General features: G+C 28.0%; 1 protein-coding gene across 3 annotated transcripts in view; it reads right to left on the bottom strand.

Annotated features, from left to right (window-relative positions):
- The window catches only part of LOC101238714 (universal stress protein Slr1101), a 49,972-nt gene extending 32,857 nt beyond the window's left edge, over nt 1-17,115 (bottom strand). For 2 of the 3 annotated variants that reach the window (XM_065789118.1, XM_065789120.1), the window contains exons 1-3: nt 17,030-17,090; nt 16,324-16,419; nt 8,274-8,363 (exon numbers count right to left, since the gene is read on the bottom strand). In XM_065789118.1, coding sequence (XP_065645190.1) covers nt 8,274-8,363; nt 16,324-16,419; nt 17,030-17,075 — 232 coding nt within the window. In that variant the 5' untranslated portion in view covers nt 17,076-17,090. The other variant, XM_065789119.1, reaches the window with a different exon arrangement.
- Nucleotides 17,116-24,963: the final 7,848 nt, after the last annotated feature.

Raw genomic sequence — 24,963 nt, 5'->3', positions numbered from 1 at the left:
AGGATGATTAGAAATAAAAGAGATCAATTACAGGCAAAAAAATATTTAAAAAATATGAACTCTCAGATAAAAAAGATTACTGTGAGTCTTTTATAAGATTAGTGAATATTTATGGTTAACCCATTTAAAAATATACTGAAATTTTTTTATCAGCTTTTTTTTTAAATCTTCCCAAGGTCATGAAGGCCACAACAATCGAGGAGGCTACTTTTTAGTTGTGGTTACAACCATCTCTCAACTCTATAACTCCAAAACACAAACCTTGACAAACAAGGCCGCTGCACAGAGAAACAAGTTAAGTGCTGAATTACTGTATTGATCAAACTCGGAACTTCTTCCTTAAGAAGTGAGAGCTCTACTACTACATTATTACCATTATTTAAAAATATTTTAAGAAAGGGTTTGAGGAAAGAACATCAATATGTATTCGAATTGTTAAAATAGCCTTTGCAAAATTACAGTAAAAAAGGCTAATGACAAAACAAAAGATAAACAACTGATGCCAGTGTTTCACAGGAAGATGTCTTCCTGTGAAACACTGGCATCAACTTCCTAAAAATTTACTGATAATGATTTCTTTTTAAAGTATAATTGACAGTTGTATATAATTTTTTAAATATATATTATATAAAATATTTGAGAATGTATTTTTTATAATAAATGTTATTAAAAAATAAAAAATTATTTTATTTTTATTAACAATGGCTTTCTAAGACAAGTCTCTCTAACAAATTTTAATATAAGAACCATTAAAATTAATACATTTAAAAGCATAAAATTTTTTTTTATCTTTTTAAATGTTTTAAAAGAAAAAGTGCTTTTAAGATTGGTCCATAAGCATTTTCCGCCCTCTAATAAATTACATAAAATTTTATTATATAAATACAATTAAAGTTAGCTACAGTTGCACAAAAAATATGGAAAGAATTATAAAAAGTCACATTTATGCTTGACAGAAAATTGTAATTGTAAACAAAAAAACAATTGTCCAATGAGTGGAAATTGTTTATCAAAAAATGTGGTATATAATTGTGTTGCTTCCTCTAAGAATGTACCTGATAAATAATGTATTGGGTTAACAGAGGGTGAATAGAAAAAATGTTTTGCCAATCATAAGCAATCCTTTCAAAATAAAATTTAAAAGACAAAATACTAATGGGAATTGTCAAAATACATATGGAAAAGTGTCAAACTACATATGGGAAACTGTCAAAATACATATGGGAATTAGAAGAGAAAAATATTGATGATTTTATACTGAATTGGTCCATCCTTAAAACAGCATCTGCATATAACCATACTTCTTAAAATGCATACTATACCTACAAAAATTTGAAATAATTACACATGCAAACCAAGAATGTTTACTAATCAAAAAATTCAAATTGATTTCTAAATACAGGCACAAAAATAAGTTTCTCCAAAAAAACTATAAAAATAAGTGAGCTCAAATAAAACACCCCCTTTAGAAAATATTTTAAAAAAAAGCATATATGTGTGTGTGCGTGTGTGTGTGTGTGTGTGTGTGTGTGTGTGGTGTGTGTGTGTGTGGTGTGTGTGTTTTAGCTTTAGTTTAGTTTCTTTTTTTTTATTCGTTAAGATATTTTTTTCTTCTTTAACACACCCTGTAAATATTGGACATTATTACTTTTGGAGAGCACCGAAAAAACCCTTTTGGGGTCTTGTTATATACACATAGGTGACTTACCTGGCAAATTTTCAAAATCTTTTACCGACATCCAAGGGAGAAAAAGCAATTTGAAGTTTTTAGTTTTCCAAAAATTGTCAAAAATCATTTTTGTTTATTGGTATTAATTTACTTCAAAAAAGAAATGTTCTTGAACAATGATACCAAAATATTACTAAACACAATTAATTAGAATAGTTTTACTTTTATCTTACAGTAATTTCATCGAAATATTTTTTTACCCATATTATTATGAATAAAATGACTAACACAAATAATGTGATATATTTTTAAATCCTGCTTTGTAAAAATTTAGTTTAAAATATTTTGAAATTTCCTAAAATGGGGATAACCTCACATTTAAAAATAATCCCCTCTACCACCCTTACACAAAAAAACAATACCTGAAAATTAGGGTTGGTAACTTATTTATGGTGGAACTAAATTTAGTTACTGCTAATTTTTTTTTACTTTGCTTAGTGTCTGGAAAATTTAGTTCCTGATGAGTTTCTTTTTGTAATTTTGTTATTTTAATTGCTCTTAATCAGTATTTGAGTGTAAAAGCAAGGAATTCAACCTCTTTAATTAAATTTCACCATTTTCTATAAAATATCTTTTAATGTGGAAATTATTGGCTAAAAGTGCTAAAAGTAAATGTATTTGTCAATTAAATAAAATTATAAGAAATGTCTAGCTGAACTAAATTACTAAAAAATATTTAGTAATTTAGTTCCCGAAAAATTCATTTTAGGTTCCAAAGAATATAAAAAGTAGAAAGTAAACGACTTATAAATATCAAGTTTTTTGTTTACAGTGGTGAAAAACGTTTTTGTTACAAATCAAAATGCCAAACAAAGCCAGAACTCATGAAGATTGCAGAAAAACTGTTTGCTTTTTGTGCATGAGAAAATGTGACAGAGAATTAACTGACTTTATGATTGCACAAGTGCTGAAACTTGTAAAAAGTGATTTGAAATTTGAGGATGAAAGAGTTTCAAGAGGAATTTGCAACACTTGCCATATTCTTCTGCAAAAAAGAGACAATGGTGATTTGAACAGTCCACTACCACCACTTTACAATTTTGACTCCATTGTTATAAAGCCTCTTACAAGAACAGCAAATAGGTTTGAATACCTCATTTGCCAAATCAGTAGGCTTAATTTAAATCAATAGCATCCAATCTTCATTCAATCCTCATCTAAGCAACAAACTAAGGAACAACACCAGAGACATCAAGTGCAAACACCAGAGACATCAAGAGCAACACCAGAGACATCAAGTGCAAATCAACAACCTTCATCTGCAGAAAAAAGGTGCACCCAATGTTTGTCAGTCATAGCTCGAGGTCACAGACATTTTTGCACACCTGGAACAAGACACAGAAATTTACAGTCATTGGTGCAAGATGACATTCAAGGGGCAGAGCAAATTGCAGTATCTGTCATTGCCAACAAAGAAGCTTCTCCTCATGGAACAGTTAGACTTAGTCAAGGAACTGGTGGAAAATTGTTTCCAGTTACACCAGGTAACATTTGAATAAACAAGTTCATCTCTTAGACACATCATTTTGACCCCTTGCATATTAAATTTGCTGCTTTATACTAAAATATATTATACATATGCACTAAAACTTCTTGAAATGGCAATATGCAAAATGGCAATGTTAACAGCATACATTTCAAATTGGTCTACTGGAAACTGTCATGTACATATTTAGATTTGAGACATTTTTTTCTTTACATATCAAAAATATGCATTGATTTGTATATGTTTCCTCTGGTTTTTAGTATTTTTTTGTCCGCTATGCAAGGTAAAAATATTAAAAAATAATACCATTCAAATTAATTTTGCATTGCAATTTTTTATTTATACCACATTACTTGTTACAATACAATGAAATACTATAAAATAACATAGTTTTGATTTAGAGCAATAGAAATTGTGGCCAAAATAGACGTGTAATAGTTCTATTATTGTAACTTCTTTGAATTTTGTTTAACCAATAGAAAACCATCCTATACAATGGTCTGAATTTTATATCAATAAGCTAGAAGAAATAGATTTTGTTGTGAAATTATTTTGAAAGACATGAACATGTTTGTTCATTTTTTATTCAGGCCCTTCCATTGCTCACAAAGTAAACAGCACACCTCTTACAACACAAAGTTTAGTGAATGTTCAACTAAACACTGGACTTTCCAATACAGGAATGAGACTTCTAGCATCAACGCTAAACAAATCCACTGGGATTCGACTAGTTGAGCCAGATTTTGAGCAAAAATTTGCTGCTACTGGACAAACTCTTGCAGATTTCTTCACCTTGTCAGAGTCAAATTTTACCATGGAAAAGGGGAAAAAAAGAAAAACGATCAATGGTTCATTGAAAAAACCTGCAAGACCTAACAAATCATGTTTTGCATTCAAGAGATTACTCCCCTCAGCATTTAGTCAATAGATGGTATAGATGGTAGTGGTTCATTTCTGAAAATTAGTCTTGGCATTATAAGCACAGAAGAAGTTGATGAGTCAAAAAGTCCTCAAAAAAAAGTTCACACCTACTCACAAACTCAATTGCTCGTGATACAGGTGTGAAGCGTCAACTCATTGTTGCAATTGTGGAAGATGTGCCTAAAACATATGCGACTGTTAAGGTGATGATGGACCAAATCCATGTTGAAGATGTCTCTTTTGTCATCTCTTGTGATCTCAAAATTGCTAACATCTTATGTGGAATTCAGTCTCATTCAAGTAAACACCCCTGCTGTTGGTGTAACATTAATTCAGACAACCTCTCAGAATGTGGAGTTTCCAGAAGCTTTGGTTCAATACAAGAGAGCTACAGATCATTTGTATCTGCTGGCTCCAAATTCAAAATGGCTAATGATTTTGACAACACAATTCATCCTCCTTTGATCAACATGGAGGACTCGAGACTTATTTTGGACATCATTCCACCAACGGAACTACATTTGCTACTAGGAATTGTCAATCATCTTTTCATAAATCTTTCAGAACTTTGGTCAGGAGCAAAACAATGGCCTGCTCTGTTGCACATTTAACTTCAGCCGTACCACGGGGGACAATTTGCTGAAAATGAATGTCACAAACTCTTGCAAAATGTTGATATTCTTCAAAGACTGGCTGAAAAGGCTTGTGCTTATGAAGCTCAGGGTTTCATTGAAACATTTCGCAATTTTAGAGATGTTGTTTCTTCCTGCTTTAGAAAGTCACTTGAGGGTGACTTCAAAGAAAAAATTGAAAAGTTCAAAGATTCTTTTCTCTGCCAGTTACAGTGACAAAGGCACATGCAGTTTTTTATCACATTTCCGAGTTCATTGATCAACATGGGTCTGCACTATGATTGTTCAGTGAACAAGCAACTGAAGCAATGCATTCAAAGTTTAAGACTCACTGGCAAAGATTCAAGCAAAGCCCTTCACATCCTGAGTATGGAACCCAGCTTCTACACTGTGTTGTGGAATTTAACAGCAAACATGCTTAAAAGTTAGAAGAAATATTTTCAGAAAAATGTTTAAAAGAACTTTCAGAGAATTTTGTTTCCAAGTGTTAAAAACATTGAATTCTTAACTCTGATAGAAGCAATATTTGAAACTATTGGCACAAAATTGTAAAACTATTTTAATTAATTGTGCTTGTAATATTTTGGTATCATTGCACAAGAAAATTTCACTTTTGAAGAAAATTAATGCCAATAAATAAAAATGATTTTTGACATTTTTGGTTCTTTACAGGGTGTGTTAAAGTAAAGTTTTTTTTATAGATGAGTTTAAGTAAGTTTTTTTAACGCATTTCTAAACTTTAAAAACTTGATAAAAGCAGTGGTCGAATCATTCAAAAATAATTCAAAAAGTATTTTTTGAATGGTTATATAATTCCGCATGATCACACGTCTTCCTGTGAAACACTGGATACCAGTGAAAAAGCAATATTTGGAATCTAATTGCAATATATTGTAAAACAATGAAACTTGAATATTGTGAACCGTGAGCAAATTATAAAAACAAATTATTGACAAATACTAAAAACAAAATTGGTAAGTACAATCAAAGCAGATGCAGGTAAAAAAACCTTCAACAGGATTACACATTTATTGGAATATTGAAATAAATGTTGACTATTAAAACATGGATTTATCAAATTAGTTCATGATGCTCATTAGTTTAGACATACATAGTGGGATAAACTCAATATAGATTAAGGTTGTTAGAAAGGAAAATACATACGTGGCCCTGTAAAGATGTAAACTATTCCTTATTTTGTAAAGGGTGTAGAACTAGTTTTAATTTTAATAGACCTTCTTTGATTATACAAGATCTTCTTTAGATAGTGATCAAGATAACAGTTTTCACAGTTAAAACTCTAAACTCTCAAAAAAATGTTTTTTTAATAACAACTTAGAATTCTCTGAATAAACTGATTAAACTTAAATTTTCTAAAATAAAAAGTTTTTGCTTAACTTAAAACTGCCAAACGCGTATGCAAATATCGTCATTTTGTACAAAAAATGCGGGGCCCAAATTAAAATTTAAGGATCTTTTTTTTTTTTTACAGTAAATATTGATTTTTTTCGCAAAAAACCGCAGATTTTCTGCAAAATATTTTCAGGACAGAGGTACCACTGCCCAAGGTACCCTTTTCCCCCAAGAGTAGCCCCTGCGTGTGTGTGTGTGTATATATATATATACATATATATATATATAATATATATATATATATATATATATATATATATATATATATTTAAATTATTTAAGTGCATTCTACAAATAAAGTGCTTAATGTTCTTAAATACATAGCAATAATAAATTTGTAAAAACAATTGTAAAATCTAATTTTTTTATTCAACAAGTTGTTTCGCCTTCCAAATAAACCCATTGATGGCAAAACAACATGTTGAAGAAAAAAATAAGATAAGCGTTTTTACTAATTAATACATATATATATATATATATATATATATATATATATATATAAATATATATATATATATATATATATATTTATAATCTTTGAAAGTCATTTTCTTATTATACCATACAATTTTGTTAAAATTCAATAAATAGGCAGCGTATAAACTTTTTTGAAAAAATATATATTTGTTTTTATTTCAATATATATATATATATATATATATATATATATATATATATATATATATATATATATATATATATATATATATATATATATATATATATATATATATATATATATATAATTTGATATTTTGCTGATCTATTGTGATCAGCGTCACCAGGTATAATAAAAATGTGCGCTTTGCGACTTAAAAAACAGGATAAATCAACAAAGGCAGAATCACTAAGATAAAACTGTTCTAAAATTTTGATAAAATCATTAAAACTAAGATTAAAAGATAATTTAACTAAACAACAACATATTTCTATAAGAAAATCAAAGATGAATTCGGATATTGGGATTTATCCCTTTGATAAAGGCACAGGTTTTACATTACTATACAAGAGGGATGCATGTCTTAAATTAGAAGAACAAATTAAAAATAGCAGAATTATTGATGACCCAACACCCACACTTACTACGAAATTTACAAAACAATTTAATATAAATTAAGAAAAGAGGGTTAAACACAAGTTAAACACAATGTTAAACACAACTAAGTTAAACACAACTACGTATTTTAAAATGTATTCATCAGATTGCGCACCACCTAGAATATATGGAATGATTAAAGAGCGCAAACCCAAAAAAGATTACCCAATGCGTCCTGTTGTATCAACAATCAACACACCACCTTTAGGAACCTCCAAATACCTCATTAATATTATTCAACTAACACTAAACAAAAACAAAAATAGAATTATTAATTCAAATAATTTTGTTAATGAAGCCAGACATTGGAAAATAGATCCCAATGAAGTTCAAGTTTCTTTTGATATAGTTAATTCATATCTGTCCAAACCCATTAACAAAGCTATTCCAGTTATTATTGAAATATTAAATAATGACATCAACAACTTAAAGACTCTAACAAAACATTTGCTTGTAGACATAAACCAATTATATGGCTTGGGGGCCATTTTTTATTAGATTATCTGACTTCAACATTTAATCCTATTTTGTATTTTCTCGTGCTCTTTTTAATGTTATCTTTTTAATGGTTTGTTTTTATTATAACGATTTTCTTTGTAACGATTTTTACAATAGATCAGCGTAATATCGAATAATATATATATTGAAATAAAAACAAATATATATTTTTTCAAAAACGTTTATATGCAGCCGTATTTATTGAATTTTAATAATATATATATGAGGAGCTATTCTAGGCTTTTTTGACAGCATTGACCCGATTTAGGCAAATTTTGGCCACAGCCCATATTGAGAAATTGAGAACCTTTTTCTTTCACATTCACATCAAAAAAATTTTGTTTTTCCTATTTGAGAGTTTTAATAATATTGCAATAGAATACTTTTCTTATTATTAGGTTATATAACAAAGTAAAAAAAATAATAAACTAAATTCTTAATATAAAATATTTAAATAGAAAGTAAATATATTTGCAAGTGTTTAAAAAACAAACTTACTCTTCGCACTAAATGCAGGTGGTGCTGGAGGGTTAAAAATGTGTAAAAATATAACTTCATCATTGGGCATTGATATATCATTTAAATAAACTAAAACAAAAAAATTTTAGAATATATATATATATATATATATATATATATATATATATATATATATATATATATATATATATATATATATATATATATATATATATACACATACAGGGCTTGTGATGAAGCAGGCGAGATGGCGTCACGCTTGCAAAACACGCCCATAAACAGTATTTTTAAACCTACTAGACGCGATAAAAAACGCTTGCTCAGCTTATAACGAGAGTATAAAATCACACTCGTTTAAAAGTTTGGGATGGAAAAAATAATAAGCTTTTATATGGTTTTTTTATAAAATGTTTGTAATTAATTTTTTTAGGTAATGATAAAACTTGTTGATTTATCAGTAAAACTCTGTCTTCCTTATAATTATATCCTTATACAAAGTACTTATATAAAATATAAGCATTATGTCATTTGCTTTCTGCATGTTTCTGTTTTGCTGTTTTGTCAGCATTTTTCCATTTTGCACTAATGAATGAACAAGTCGTTACAGCTATTAGTGTCAAGTCGTTACAGCTAATTTCAATAATGGAATGTTAACTATTTTAATTAAGTGCGCGTGGAAACACAATGTAAATATAAAAATGTGCAAATGGAATGGGAATAGAAAATTAGGAAATAACTTTAAGAAAGTTTAAGCGTCTGAATATTTTTAATTTTGTAAAAATGTCAAGTAAGATTCATTTGATTTATTGTTAATAATATTCCACACTTCGTTTATAATAAAAATAAATTTTCATAATGGAGATTTCTTTAAATTCATTTTTGTATATAGTATAGGTTTTTTATTAACTAGTATTTATCTTAAATTAATTAAAAACACTTCTGCTGTTTAGAATGTCCGCAATCACGGATATTCCAAAAGGAAACAAAGTAAGGTTGCCAACAATTATGAAATGGAAAGTTGAAGAGGTAATAGGCTTTAGAACTGAAATTACCAACGGAATTACATACGCTGTTGAAATATACTGCAAAGTTTATACAAGAAATAGGGAAGCAGTATTACAAGGTTGTAAAGGCTTGATACGACAAGGTGCTTTACGGTTTATCGATAGAGCAAACTTTGTGACAAACCACAAAATTCAAAGACATTTAGAAAAAGCATCTTACCTTACTGCAATAAGATGTGAGACCGAGAAACCCTCAAATGAGCGATGAGTAACCTCAACCAATGGAATAAAGATAAAATCCTCTAAGGTAATAATAATTTATTATCTTTGAAATAAAGAATTTTTATTCTTAATTACCAGATTCTAATTTCTTAAATTTGAACTGGGCTAAAGTGTCGTTTGTTGCAGGTTTGACCAGGAAGGCATGCTATTGCACATCATTATTATATTTTGTTTCGACAATTTAGCCAACAAGTATTTACACATTTGCTTGATGATAAGGTTTATGTTAATGTTAAATTATTCCAAAAATGTGGTAAAAAAACTAAACTAAATTAAAGTTAAAAAAAATGTTAATTTAAAAAAAATGTTTTTAAGGTGTAGGGGTATAGTTGAAAGAACAAATGTTGTTGATCTCAGGCAGAAAATTAATTTTGACATTGACTGGTCAAAGATGACTATCCCGGCTAAAACACGAAATGGGTAAAATTTTATTTGTATATCTGTTGTAAAGAAATATAAAATTATAACTTTTTATATAATTTCAGGAAACTAAAAACTTGCAGCTGTAAAATATGCAAAATCACAAGAACGCAGGAAAGGGTACCCAAGAAAAAATCTGGTATAAAGAGTTTTAAAACGACAGCTATTTGTCCGCGGTGTAGTTCTTATCTGACTAAAGTTAAAAGAGGACTGCATCATAAATCCAATACAACAATGCTCAGGTAGAAAACTTTTTCATAACTTTAATTATTTGACTGTGAAAGGTTGTATACCATGTTCTATAGAAAGCAAGTTTGTAAATGTAATTTTTTTTTCAGAAATAACATATCAGCTGCATCCGGATATCAAGGTATTAGAAAAACCCTTTTAATTTGCGTTACTAATAGAGAGATAAGTGAAACAAATGTTAAGAATAATAAATTAAAAATAATAATTTTAATTTAAAAAAACCTTTGTAAGCTTTTGAACCTATAACCTTTTTAACAATGTAAAGTTGTCGAAACCTTTTTCATTCAGTCTCCATAGTTTTGTAACTTATTTAGATGTCAAGGAACAAATGGCTTCTCACGATATTAAAGAAAAGCTATGTAGTGAAACTGGTAACACCGTTTCATTGAAGACAGGAGATAGTAACTGAAACTATTTACTGGATCTGAGAATACTCCAAAAACAACCAATTTTGCTCACAAAAATCTTCTTTATATTCAGAATTCTCTTTCCTTAAGTAACCATCAAATGATAAAACTTGCTAATATGATATGGTAAATTCACAATACTAATACAAATTTAATTCTGCACAATAAAATGATGCAATATTTGGAGTAAAACTTATATAAAAAAATTAATAATTACAGAGTTGTTAAAAAACGAAGAAACGCTGTAGAACCTGGACAGAAAGACTGTGTCTCTGATTTGGACAGTCATCTTCTCCCATTATTTACCGAAAAAAATATTTTATTTGAATTTAAAAACAAAGATAAAACTTAGGAGTATAAAAATATTACAGTTGCGTACTGCAATGTTACTCTTTTTATTAAACTACTCCTGGATCTTAAATGTGTTTGATTCTAAGAATCATTTGCTAAAAATTGCTGTTGACAGAGGAAGTGGTTTTATTAAATTTTGTTTAAATATAGTTAATCTCAATGAAATTTTTGAAAATTAAGGCAAAGTTGAAATAGATTACCTTAAAACAAAACCGGTAACAGCTTGCAGGACTTTATATAAAAATGGTCTAAAAAAATATTTAAAGATTCGTCAGTAAATGCTTCATTTCTTCTTCTGGTAGCTCCAGAAATCCCAGAAAGATACTTAAACATTAAAATATTATTTGAAAAATTAGATCTTGAAAAAGTTGAGACCATTGGGGTATGCGACTTAAAGCTTAGTCAAATTCTGACAGGTATATCTCCAAGTAGCAGTTCAATTCATCCCTGTTATGTATGTGAGTGAAATAGAAGAGAAACTTGGACAAATGCTCCATACAGAACTTTCGAGAGCTGTCAAAACAACTATACAAAATTCAAAGAATCTGGTTTAAAACCTAAGTGTGCACATCATTTTAAGAACTCTATAAACCCTGTATTAGTACATGGAAACCCCTCTGAATTTCTTGTAGATAGAACTGTTTTACCGGACTTCATATAATGGAGGGAACTGTCAACCATGTAATGGATAACATGGAGCGGATTTGGTCAGAAATGAATATGAAGAAGATTTACGAACAGTTGCAAATTATTAAGACTGGTCAGCATAGTGGAAAATTTAATGGAAATTCTTCTCGAAAAATTCTTAAAAAGTGGGAAGTCTTTAATGATAAGCTGCCAAATAAATTAAAGTCTTTTGAAGAATGCTTAAGGTTGTTAAATTTAGTTGTTGAGTCTCGCTTTGGATCCGGACTTGATGAAAACTTTCAAACTAATATCGAAAATCTAAAAGCCTGCTATAAAAATTTGAAGTTGGAACATGGTATTACTTTAACACCAAAATTTCATATCCTGTTCAATCATGTATCTGAATTCTGTAAAACAAAAAAAATGGGCCTTGGAGTTTATTCGGAGCAATCAGGAGAAAGTGTTCACTACCTCTTCAAAACTGCCTCGTGGAACCGGTACAAGGTGTCCGCAAATAATTCTAATTACGGACATAATTTAGTAAGGGCATTAAGTTCTTATAATGGAAAACATCTTGTTTGTCTTGGACATGTTGATCTAAATGTTAATATTTTTTAGTGATTCAATTCAAGAAGAAATAGTTTTAAATTTTATATTTGTAAATAATTGATAATTTAAAACATTCCGATTATGTGATTATCCACTCTTAAACTATGTAATATAACACAATACCATCTGTCTTATTCATTTCCAATAAATTGTCTGTAACTTTTACAATAAAATTTTGAATGAAAACATGGTGGACCAAAAAAAGGTGCAAAATAAAAGACGTGAAAAAATCTTTAAAATGCCATAAAAACTTAATAGGAGTTTTCTGATTTGGTGGACTATATACATAGTGATCAGTAAACTATACTCTTTCAGAAAACGTTGAAATTAATTTGGACACAATTCAGAAAACCTAAATTTAGTTAAGGCTAACTGTGGCAGAGCATGCCCAAATGTCAATGTAATTTTTAGTTTGACGTTAGGTAAATTAATCTCAAGAATAGCACCATTATCAGAACACCATAAAAGTTGTTAGATATCAAGTTCAGGTTTTCTTATAAGTTCAGGCATTGTTCTAATAGAACCACAATTTAGGTTATAGCTTGACTTTATATAATTATGTGCTTATTTAAAGATTTTTTTAATCAAAAAGTTAAGTTATTTTTGCTAATTTTAGGAACTATTCTTGAAAATTAAAAAAAGAAAGAAAAATAGCCAAAGTTATAAAACAAATTACAATCAAGAAGACCTAGAAACAGCTGTAAATAAAGTAAAAAACTATGGATTTACCATAAGATTCTCACCCTGTTTTAAAAATACAAATGTGCTTGTATAAAATCAGAAAACTAAGGTATTTACTGCATAGTGTTGATCAAGCCTAGAACTTTTCTAGGAAGCTGGATAGTATAATGTTCTGTAAAAAATAAAGTTGCGATTAGGCTAACAATTATCTTCTATAATGCAAAAATGTTCTACAATGATCTACAAGTAAATAATCTACAAATTTGCAACATCAGGTTGCAAACTTGCAGATAACATTTTATTAACTTGCGCAAATTAGTGTTTGAAGTAATATGTTTAACATGTTGGTTAAAAATTTGTAATACATTTGCAAACAAAGTAACTATTTTTAAAAAATTAGTAGCTTCCTTGATCTAGTGGACACTGTAGGAGCAATGTGGAGTTAATAAAGTTGAAAAATAAATTACAGTCCAGATACAATTATAAAAAAATATGGAATTACAATCAGTTTTAAAAAAAAAACAAAAAAAAACCTAAAACACAATAAAAGACAAAAAAAACCATTTGGGTTGGATATTTTTTTAAACCTTGGATTTTTTCTAATTCTGAAACAAATATGTATACTTTAGATTTAAAAAATACAAAGATTATTTTAAGACAATACTGATAAAGTGATATACAAAATAGAGGTACGAAAACAAGTCTTTTAAGAAATATCAATAACACTTAGTAACAAATTCACGCATTCTGTAGCCATGATGTTGGAGTTTATTGATACATCAAAAGGGCTTAATGCAAACTAATTTAACATTTTATTGCAAAGATTCAACTATAAAAGTTCAGCGATATATCAAAAGAATGCTTTTGATAAATTAGTGTAGTCAATTTCAAGCAAAACTGTATTTAGCTCTATTTAAATTTTTACATACACACAAGTAGTCACAAACTTAAGGTTTTGAAATAAAACAAATTTTTGAATCAGTTTTATCATTTGCAGAAGTTTTGCAACAAAAGCTTTACATCTAATAAAAAATGATAAATACTTATGTCTGACAAAATGGTATACTAAATAGAATGACAAAATGGTATACTAAATAGAAGAATGAAAACAAGTCTTTTTAAGTGTTTCTTTTTGTTTGTTTTTTATTGTTTCAAGATAGAAATCTTGACATACACATATAAAATGTAGGCGAACCAAAATTTAAAAAGAAGAGCCCCAATGAACCTTAAAACACTCAAATAAAAATAGCAAAGCAAATTAAACAATAGCATCAGCTGAACTTAATTCTTGGAATTAGGAAAAATGAGGTCAGCAATAAATTGCCAACCTCAAACTGTTAGAGCTTGGCATCAGGTTGGCAAAAAAAAATTGACACAATTTTTATTATAAAAACACAATTTTTATTAAAAATTTTGTAATTTTTTCTGATATTACTAATTTAATTTATTAACATTCAATTGTATACGTGTGTAAAAAAACACATGTATACAATTGAATGTTGGTTTTAATTCGAACTTATTAGATTCAGCATCTAATAAGTTCGGATTAAAACTTAAAGAAAGCATGTTTATAGAATGGTTAAAACCTGGTATGAACAAACAGGTCAACCATGTCCAATTGACACTTTCTGTTAGTTATTACTTTCTATGTATTTTTTTTTTTTTATTAACCTATTCTTTCGTCACTTCCTATTTGTTTTTTAGTATGACTTGTTATTCTTATAATAGTTTTTGTTGTATTTTTGTAATTAAATTAATAGTTTGTACACAGATAATTACATTTTTAATTGGTATTGAAATAATCACCTATATAGGTATTTAAACAAATTTAAAAATTAAACTTCAACTGAAGATGACTATTGATAGTCGAAACATGTATTGTTTAGAATTAATAAAATGGTTTTATTAATTAAAAAGTTTGTCTTGTTTATTAAAATGCACAGAAAATTGTTCATATTTTTAATGAGGAAAAACTTTTTATATGGGTTATGAAAGCATTTCTATATATCATTTAAGAAATAATTTTTTTAGTTTCAACAGGAAGAGTTTCAACAGTGAATTGATTGACATAATGCAATACTGTTTGTTTATATCAACATGTGTTTGTTTTAAAGGCATGGAAAGACTACAATTAAATATGGATCAATGAACATGCTTCAATAAACATGGTTCAATGAACCATTGAACATGGTTCAATGGTTAGGTTTGATCGTTACCATTAAACCATGGGCATCAGGTCATAATTTAGATATTTATATAGCTTTTTTAAGATTTGCCTACTATCAGGAGGTTGGGGTCATCAGCAAAAAGATTTTCGGATACTTAACACACATGTTTAAATCATTTATATAGATAAGAAAAGTAAGGGGACCCAGAGTTGAACCCTGAGGAATACCTATAGACGTAAAATTAGTAGTGGAAGAGATATTACCAATAGTAACACTTTGTGGATGAGGGTTAAGATATGAACTAAAACAGTTTAGAATGATTCCCCTTACACCATAAATGATATAGTTGTGGACATAGAACTTCAAGGCTGACAGTATCAAATGCTTTTAACAAATCAACAAACACTCTATCAGCAAACTGTTTTTGGTCCAAAGCCTTGCATATGGTTATAGCTATGAGTGCTTGGTTAATAGAGTATTTCCTTCCGATTGCAGACTTTATAAGCTATTTGATATATTTAAAAAACTGAATAACCTGTTATATATAAGCTTTTTAATTAATTTCCCTGTATTTGAGAGTAAGGATATAGGCCAATAGATACAATGACTTTGTTTACAGCCGCTTTTAAAAATAAAAACCACTTCAGTAACTTAAAATAAGTCAGGAAATATTGAAAAGATTGATTTATTATAATACTCAAGCTATGTTTGATTCTTGATAGCTAAGATCATTATTTTTAAAGTATTGGGTCCAGTGCTTTTTATGTATTCATGAGACAGATATAGTAATTTATTTTTTGAGAAGTAACTGTGAATATATAAAATATGAATCAGGATTTCGGTTTTTTAGATAGTGGCTGAAGTGAAATTTAGGAGGTATAACTCCTTTAGCAAGAATATCTGCAATTGAAGAAAAGTAATCATTAAATGCATTTGTAATTATTTTTTTATTAGTCTTATTATTTCAAGCCAAGAAATGTTGTCCAAAATCACTCTGAGAGTGATTTTAGGCAACATCAAAATCAGAGTCTTTTAGACTAGTGATTTTAAATTACAAAAAATACAATTTAGTGTTGATATTGTTAAAAAAAACTAATTTATGTAAATATCATTATGTGTGGCTGCATAATCTGTAAGCATATTAATGATTGAAAATAAATAAACAATTATTTAAGTAAATGTTGTTAAACAATACAACTTAAAAAATCTAATTTTTTAATTAAAAAAATTTTAAAATATGAAATTAAATTCAATCAGTCTAAAAACTTACATTTGAAAGCAAACTCGCTATTTTCGCTTTCATCGAGTGCTATAAGTATTTTACGTGAAGTACTTTTCTCCGCCATCCAGAATGATAGGCAAAACCCTGTGTTGTGTTCAAAAATATGTTATTTCTTAAATTTGATAAACTAAAACTTAAATATTTTACTCATGCATTATATTTATAATAAAAAAAAACTGAAAACGTTAAATGGCATTGATATAATATAGGCAATATAACTTGAAATAAATTGTGTAACATGTAAAAAATCAACTACGAGTAATAATTTCTACAAAACATTTTAATTTTGTTGATATGTAAAATCTAGCTAACTCAGGCTGCGCATAATTACATTGCTAATTTTGAAAGCACCCAGCTTGACGCGTTTTGTTACATTTTAAAAAACACATTACCGCAAATTGCTCAACGTGCTTATAAAATGTCATTTGTATTAATTTAGTTAGTTAGTTTCGAAGAAACACGAGTCATTAAATAAAAACTGAACCCTTACAAATTTTATCATTTTTGTATTTGCATATGAACGCGGGTCTTTAATAATTAATTTAGAGAAAAGTGAAAACAATATTTGGTCATTTATTTAATTTATCGTCATCAAGTCAGTTAATTCTGACCATTCCGTGCTTTAGGTAAATGCCAATATTTATGACTATGTTATATTAGGACATTTTATTACATTAAAAACTGTCCTACTAACTTGTATAGATTTGCCATGACCATGCCCAAATATTTGTTATAACCATAGTATTTAACTATAAAAATACCTCAAGACAATCTGTTTTATGTTTTAATCTTTTATACGTATAAAAAAAATCGACAAAATAGTTTATTAAAACAAATCATATAAATGACTTATAAAGACGTGATTAAAATCACATACGTGACCTGAAACTCCTTATATCTAAGTTTTATAAATGTCTCTTTCAAACTTCGCTGTTTGATGCCAAAATTGTTTATGAATCTCTTGTCTTTGTTTGTTTCTCCACTGTTTTATTTAGGTTAGCATCGTTGCTGACAGATTTAGAATTACTTAACAGCTTTATTATTTTACGACGTTTGCGAAAAAAAAAAAAAGTTTTAGAGGTTGTTTATTATAAAAAAATTAATTTTTCTATAACAAAATTAATATTATAAACGTTGTTTTAATAAATTATTACCAATTATTACCAATCCTAACTTGTACGTCATTAAAAAGATTTTCAATTGCAATTTTATTTTTTTTAAACATTCAACAATTTTTAATATTATTATTACTATTATTGTTATTATTACTATTATTATTATTATTACTATTATTGTTATTATTATTATTATTATTATTATCATTATTATTATTGTTGTTGTTGTTGTTGTTGTTGTTGTTGTTGTTGTTTTTGTTATCATCATCATCATTATCATCATCATCATCATCATCATCATCATCATCATCATCATCATCATCATCATCATCATCATCATCATCATTATTATTTAACAAACGTTGAGAAATAAAATCTTCATTTTTACAAAAACAAATAAAACCCAGCTTTTCACAGTGCTTCTAAGCTATTCAAATCTGGTTTGCAAATTCCATTCAAAGTTTTGAACACTGGAATCTACAAAAATTACATTCAAAGTTTTGAACACTGCAATCTACAAAAATAACGATTTCATTATTTTTAATTGTTTCTATATATTCTAATAATTTTTCGTAAAACTTATTCAGAAGAAGTTTTCCTTTTGTAAAGGAAAAAATTAAATAAAATACAATTTTGTTATGAATTTCATTTTTATTGATTATTATAAGTAAGATATGAGAAAGATATACTTGCAACAGTAACTTTATAGAAAAATAATTAATAAACAAAAGTTGTAAAATCAATATAATAACTTTTTTCATCTCATTTTTGCCAGCTTTAATTTTTTTTTCCCATTATTTTCATTTGATTGGTTTTAAATTTCCTTTATATTTATTTTAGACTTGACGTGTTATACTATTTTGAAGAAAACAAAAATCAATTTTTGTCTAATTCAAAAAGAGAATTTCCCAGAAAACTTCGAAGATGCCACATTGATTTTCATACACAAATAGTTTTTCTTATGAACTACTTCAACGTTTTACCCATTTTTCGATCTTGATTGCTAACATTGTACAACTGGCATTACATTTAAATCAACTTAAACAAAAAAAATCAACTAAATATCTTTTTAGGCGGCCAAAAAATAAGAAAATAAAAAAGTGGTCAGATATAAAATCCAATATTACAAAAGTTACAAACAAATTCGAAATTGTTGCAAAAATTTAACATTTAAGTGGATAACGTTTAAGTGGATAACGTTTAAGTGGATAACATTTAAGTGGATAACGTTTAAGTGGATAACATTTAAGTGGATAACATTTAAGTGGATAACGTTTGAAGCTTTTTTTATTGGTTTCTGTTTTTGTATTTATTATACTTTTTTGAAAAATTTTCAGGCTTTATGCTGCCTATCTTTGCTGATTTATGAAATACTGTTTAAGCATTACACAAATTGTACCTACAATGGTGCATTAGTTTTATAAAAAAAACTGAATGGCAATAATAAAAATTTGTTGCGCAAAGCTTCATTTCCTGTTGTGACCCACAAGGAAACAAACAAAGACAAAATGATGCTTCCAAAACTTTTAAATTAAAAATATTTTATTACGAACAAGCCGTTTAATTTTGCTTCATGCAAGATTATTTACTTTGTTTTTGCAAATTTAAACCTACAATTCATTGAATCCATGGTAACAGTTGATAACCATCATTGCTGATCAGCAAACTGTACGGTTGACAATGATTGGTAATGAAAATCATAATGCGTTTAATAAACTTCAGCATTAACATAAACAAAGAGTACAAGAAACTGAGAGAGTAATCAAATATTTAAAATCTAACGATAAAAAAACTAAAATGACAACAGGCTATTCATCTAAATGTCAAACCCATAATGAATCGAACAAATTTGATGATGAAGTTGCTAAAATAACCTGCCAAATGTGCCCATTGAAAGTTTTTATGCCAAAAACATTATTCATCACTAACTTCTCCATATCCACAACTACAAAAAACTTTTATCGTCTTTTTTTTTTTAATTTACAAAATTTTTTACTTTGTTTAATATTCCAATATTTTTTGAAATTTGTTGCGCAAGGTTTCAATATGATTTTTCAGTGCAAGTTTTTTTATCAAAATGAACACAAGAAAAAATCTAACTTTAAAAATAAGAACCTCGTAATCTATCGTATCAAAAACTTATGATAGATCAATGAAAACTCGAGGAGAAAAACTGTGATTTTTCAAACAAACCTGCAATATTTCTAGTCAATTGAAGCATTGCATATTCTGTCGAACTATTTCTTTTAATTCCAGATTGTCTTGTATTTATTTATTTGTATCAAGTATTTTATTTATAAAAAGATGATTATTTATAATTTATTATGATTTAATTATAAATTTTATTTTAAAGAATCCTATCAAGAATCTTTGAAAACCCAGAAGGTACAGAAATTGGAATTGAGTTATATATGCTAGTACCTCTTACTCCACCTCCCATGTCCCTCCATAAATATTGGTGCAACTTTGGCTAACTTTAGTTGATCAGAAAATATTTCTTGTTTTATTGAACAACTGAAGACCTGAAAGAGTATAGTTTTTATGATATCGTAAGAATTGATTATAACGCTACCAATTATTTGATCTGAGTTTATCGCTTTATTGTTTTTTAGCATTTTATAAGTACATTCAAACTCTTTAATGGAAAGTTCAAAGTTATTAAGTATAGAATTTACGTAAAGAATAAAATCATTTATTGTGTTAGTTATAATGGAATATTTTTTGCTAAGATTTTCATTACATTACATATCATTAGCGTACATTGCCACTATATTTACTAAATTTTATATTAAAAAATAATCTAACAGATTGTGTCCCCAACACTGTTATAGCTTTATAAATCCTCTTGACACTTCTAGTTTCCGTGGCTAGCGGTGAGTGAAGCATTTCAAAACTCAAATGATAAAAACATTTTTGAGAACGTCAATGCAGCAAGAAAGAGTTGCTGGATTAGCTACTCTGTCAAGTGAACATGATATTGCTAGAAACATTGAACTGACTATAATTAATATAGCTATGAATTAGGCTGAAGTATATTAATTTAAGACTTTTAGTATTGGTTAAAGGACTAACTCTATATATTATACCAATAGTATTTTTAATTTTTGGTTCAATGTATTTTATGTGGGAAAGCCAAGATAAGTTTTCATCTACATGGACTCCTAGGTACTTTACACATTCTTATTTTTTAATTTGTTTACTATTTATATAAAGAATGGTAATTTAAGTGACAGGTTTTCTTTCTGCGTTTTTTATAAAATAATGTATATTGAGTTTTGTCTGCGTTTATTTAGAGTTTATTTGCTCTGAACCATTTATTTACTTTTAACAGCTCAATATTCATTTCACTATATAGCTGATTAATATCACTATTGGACATAAACAAATTAATTTCATCAACATGCATAATTGAAATTAAATTTGCAGATGCATTACAGAAGTTGTTTATATATATTAAGAAAAGGAGAGGGTCGAGAATTGAACCTTGTGGCACTCCACTCAGAATATTTAATGCACCAGAATCCGGATTTATCACATATTGTTTTCGGTCAGTAAGGTAGCTTTTTATCCAAGAAAAAGTTTTGTTTGTTACACCATACTAATTTATTTTTCCTAAGAGTATAGAGTGGTCTACTGTGTTAAATGCTTTTGACAGATCTATAAAAATTCCTAGTGTAAACTTATTTTTTTCAAAACCGTAAGTTATTTGGTCAACTAATTCAGTAATGGCATGCTCCGTTAAAATATTATTTTGAAACCCAAACTGTTTAAAGTAAAAGAGACTGTTTTTTGTGAAATGGGCATAAATTCTTTTATACATAACGCGTTCGAATATTTTGGAAAAAACGGATAATACGAATATAGGTCTATAATTTGAGGTATCAGAACTATCATTGCCTTTATAGATTGGGTACACTTTAGCTACTTTTAATGTATCAGGAAATACACCTTCATTTATTGAAATTTTCATAATATGAAACAGAGGTTTGATGATATGTTTTTTATTTAAAATTACTATATTGATGGAATATCTAATTTTATCATCACTCGGCGATTTGTTTATTTTTAAAGATAAGAAAGCCTCCTCAATTTCTTTTAACGTTAGTTCACTGTCACATAATAAATTATTATTGGAAGAATTTAAATAGGTTTTGAATAAATCAATTGGAGGTACAATTTTGTTAGCTAAATTTAGACCAACTTTAGTAAAGTAATTGTTAAACTCTTTTGAGATTTGTGTTGCGCACAATTGTAATATTGAGAATATTACTATTGTGCCCAACCATTAATATTAATATTGATTTAATAGTAATATTGAGAGGAAGTAATGAACTACTTTTATTACGACCCATTATGTTACTAATTAGACTCCATGTTTTGTTTATATCAAATTTACATTCAGTAATTTTTTTACTGTAAAATTATTTTTCTTCATTTTTAAGTAAGTTTTGATAAAAATATTTATAGTTTTTAAATTTGTTTTCGTTTTTAATATTTCTATTTTTGAGAAATTTTTTATAGAGTTTTTGTTTTTTTCTTGAACATTTTACTTCAGAGTTTTTGTTTTTCCAAGGGTTAGTTAGTGTTTTTTTTTTTTTTTATTATTATTATTATTTCATAAGAAAACGTTTTATTATATATATTTAAAAATTTATTGAAAAAGGCATTGTATGCTTTGTTAGTATTTTTACATAAATAGACTTCTTTCCATTTCTATTCGTACAGTGTTTGCGAGAAGTTGTTGTTATTTAACATTGGTAGATTGCGTTTTTTTAAATTAATTGTTTTTGGACGAGTGGTCAAATTTATATCAAGGTTATTAATTTTATGTAGATAGGATATGTAGATATGATTATGTAGATATGATTATGTATATATGGATATGTAGATATGATCATGTATATATAGGATATGTAGATATGATTATGTAGATATGATTATGTAGATAGGATTATGTAGATAGGATTATGTAGATAGGATTATGTAGATAGTGGTCATTTAAGACTGTTTTAAATATTCCTGTTTCAAATGACGTTTTTAAAAAGTGGTTTAAAAGGATGTTGTCAATCGCAGTTGCAGAAATTTTTGTTATCCTTGTTGGTTTATTAGTAAATGGGTATATATTATATTTAAAAAGCATATCAAAAAACGGTTTTGTAAGAGTTTTTTTGATATGCTTTGTAAGGGTTGACATAGATTCATGTTTGAGCATTTGATTTTTAATACAATAGATGAACAATGAAAACTATAAATTTTAAGATTAATGAGAAACCAAAAATATTTAAGGCGGAGGTTCAATAAAATTTATTGCAAACTTTACTGTTTGTAATAACTTTTATTGAACTAGTTAACAGTTAACTAGGTCTCCAATCTTCTGTTAATCTCAGAAGATTTGGAGACCTAGATAACTGTTTACGTCAGTATGCTGATGCAGGCTTTCCTGAGAAATAAATAATGAATTTTAAGGTTATTAGTTTTTTTTATATATTTGTAATCTAATGAAGAACTTTTTATATAAAACTTAACATTATATTTTATTTATTTTCACTCAGAATGTTGTGAAGCCTTGTCTTATATAGGAAGATGATTGATAGAGTTGTGACTAGTACATTTAGAGAACCATTAGATCCACGGTATCACAAGCTTATCCAAGATTTTACAGAGAGTTTTGAACATTCTCAAACAGTTCAGAAGTAAGTATGATATAAACTTATAATGTTTGATGACTTTTTTTACCTAAAATATTTTTTTTATATACACTTACATATTTTAATTCTTGAATAAAAGCCTCAGTGTAACATAGAAAGTACATGCATTAAGTTCTCATCTAAGAGCTTTTATAGATATGCACTCTGTCAAGATATAATCAACAATCAACAGAAGACTTGCACCAAAAAATGAAGCTTGTTGTAAATGGGTTTAATGTATGTGTCCTTAGCTCGAAGCACGGTGAAAGAAGTAAACGAATTGCTGAAAGTTTTTCCAGCATGAGCATTTATTTATTGAGCTATATTTTATTATTATTATAAATAATCCACTATAAAAGTAGTTAGCTTCCATGAACTGGACATCTAACGATGCCCTGCTATAGTTGACTTTATTCTGGTGGAGCGGCAAAAATTATCGTATTTGTTTTTAAATTTGTTGACAGAATGTCAGGAAACAACGGACGAAGGCAAGGCATTCGATTGGGATGCAATTCTATTAGGTAAGAAGTTATGTCGATGCGAATTATTTGAAATTTCTCTTACAATGGCATGGTTGTGGATTTTGTTTCGTAAGTTTCCTGCAGGATAATTTGAAAAATAAGTAGGTGTTATATTTGGATTTAGGAACTTGACTTCATTAAAATTCTTGTAGATTTTGAAATGCTGAATCAAATCGCCTTTCATTTGTCTTTCTGAGTGTTGTTAATCCCAAATTAGCCAATCGAGATTCCAAATTCATGTTTCTTAATTGAGGAACAAGTTTAGTTGCTCTGCGCTGAATTTTTTTGAGTCTCTCAATATCTTTCTTTAAATAGGGGTTCCATACTGGAGCGCAAAATTCAAGCAGCGGACGAACATAGGTAGTATATAGTTTTAAAAACATAATAGGATTCCAGTTAATAAAAGTTCTTTTAAGAATACCAAGCACCTGGTTAGCTTTTAATACTGCATTACTTAATTGATCAGAGACCACTTAGTTTTATTGTTGAAATAAGTTCCTGGTGGCTTATCAGTATCGATATTTTCAATAGGAATAAGAGTGTTTGAAGAGTTAAGCATACCAAAAAAGTAGTCTAAAACATCATAACCATCGTAAAAGCTTATTACTTTGCATTTATTTATATTAAGTTCCACACCAAAGTTTGGACCAATGTAGTTAGAGATCAATATCTTTTTGGACTAATTCTAGATCAGATGGACTTTTGTTTCTTGCAATTAATTGAGTGTCATCAGCAGTTAACTTACAGAAATTAGATAAAAACTCAGGCATGTCATTAATAAAAATTAAAAACAAAAGTGGAGCGATAACCGAGCCCTAAGGAATAAGAAGAGGATTTACGAAGAATAAAACGTTGTTTTCCATTGCTCAAAAGATCTTTTATCCAAATAAGGATCATGTCACTGAAACCGTATCCTTTTAGTTTTAGGAGAAGAAGAATGTGTGAGACACGATCAAAAGCTTTAGTGAAGTCTAAAAGAATTAGTAGTGCAGAGCAGCAATCATTAAAAGCTTTGGTAATAATGTCAAATAATTCTAAAAGATTAGTTGTACACGAACGATTTTGAACAAATCCATGTTGATGATTGGATAATAAAACGTGTGTGTATAAATGGACTGCCATAAAGTCGCAAAGTAATTTTTCTATGGATCAGTACGACAACCAGTCGCAAAGTAAATTTTTCTGGATCAGTACGACAACCTTTCTTGTAAATGGGTAAGATTTTTACAAGCTTCCAATATAATGAAACTTGACCAAAAACTATGGAGCATTTGGATATAAGTTGGGGTGGCCTGCTGAGACTAG

This window comes from Hydra vulgaris, chromosome 01 (genome assembly GCF_038396675.1).
Source record: "Hydra vulgaris chromosome 01, alternate assembly HydraT2T_AEP".
Taxonomy (NCBI): Eukaryota; Metazoa; Cnidaria; class Hydrozoa; order Anthoathecata; family Hydridae; genus Hydra; species Hydra vulgaris.
This window is presented reverse-complemented; position numbering and strand designations above follow the sequence as displayed.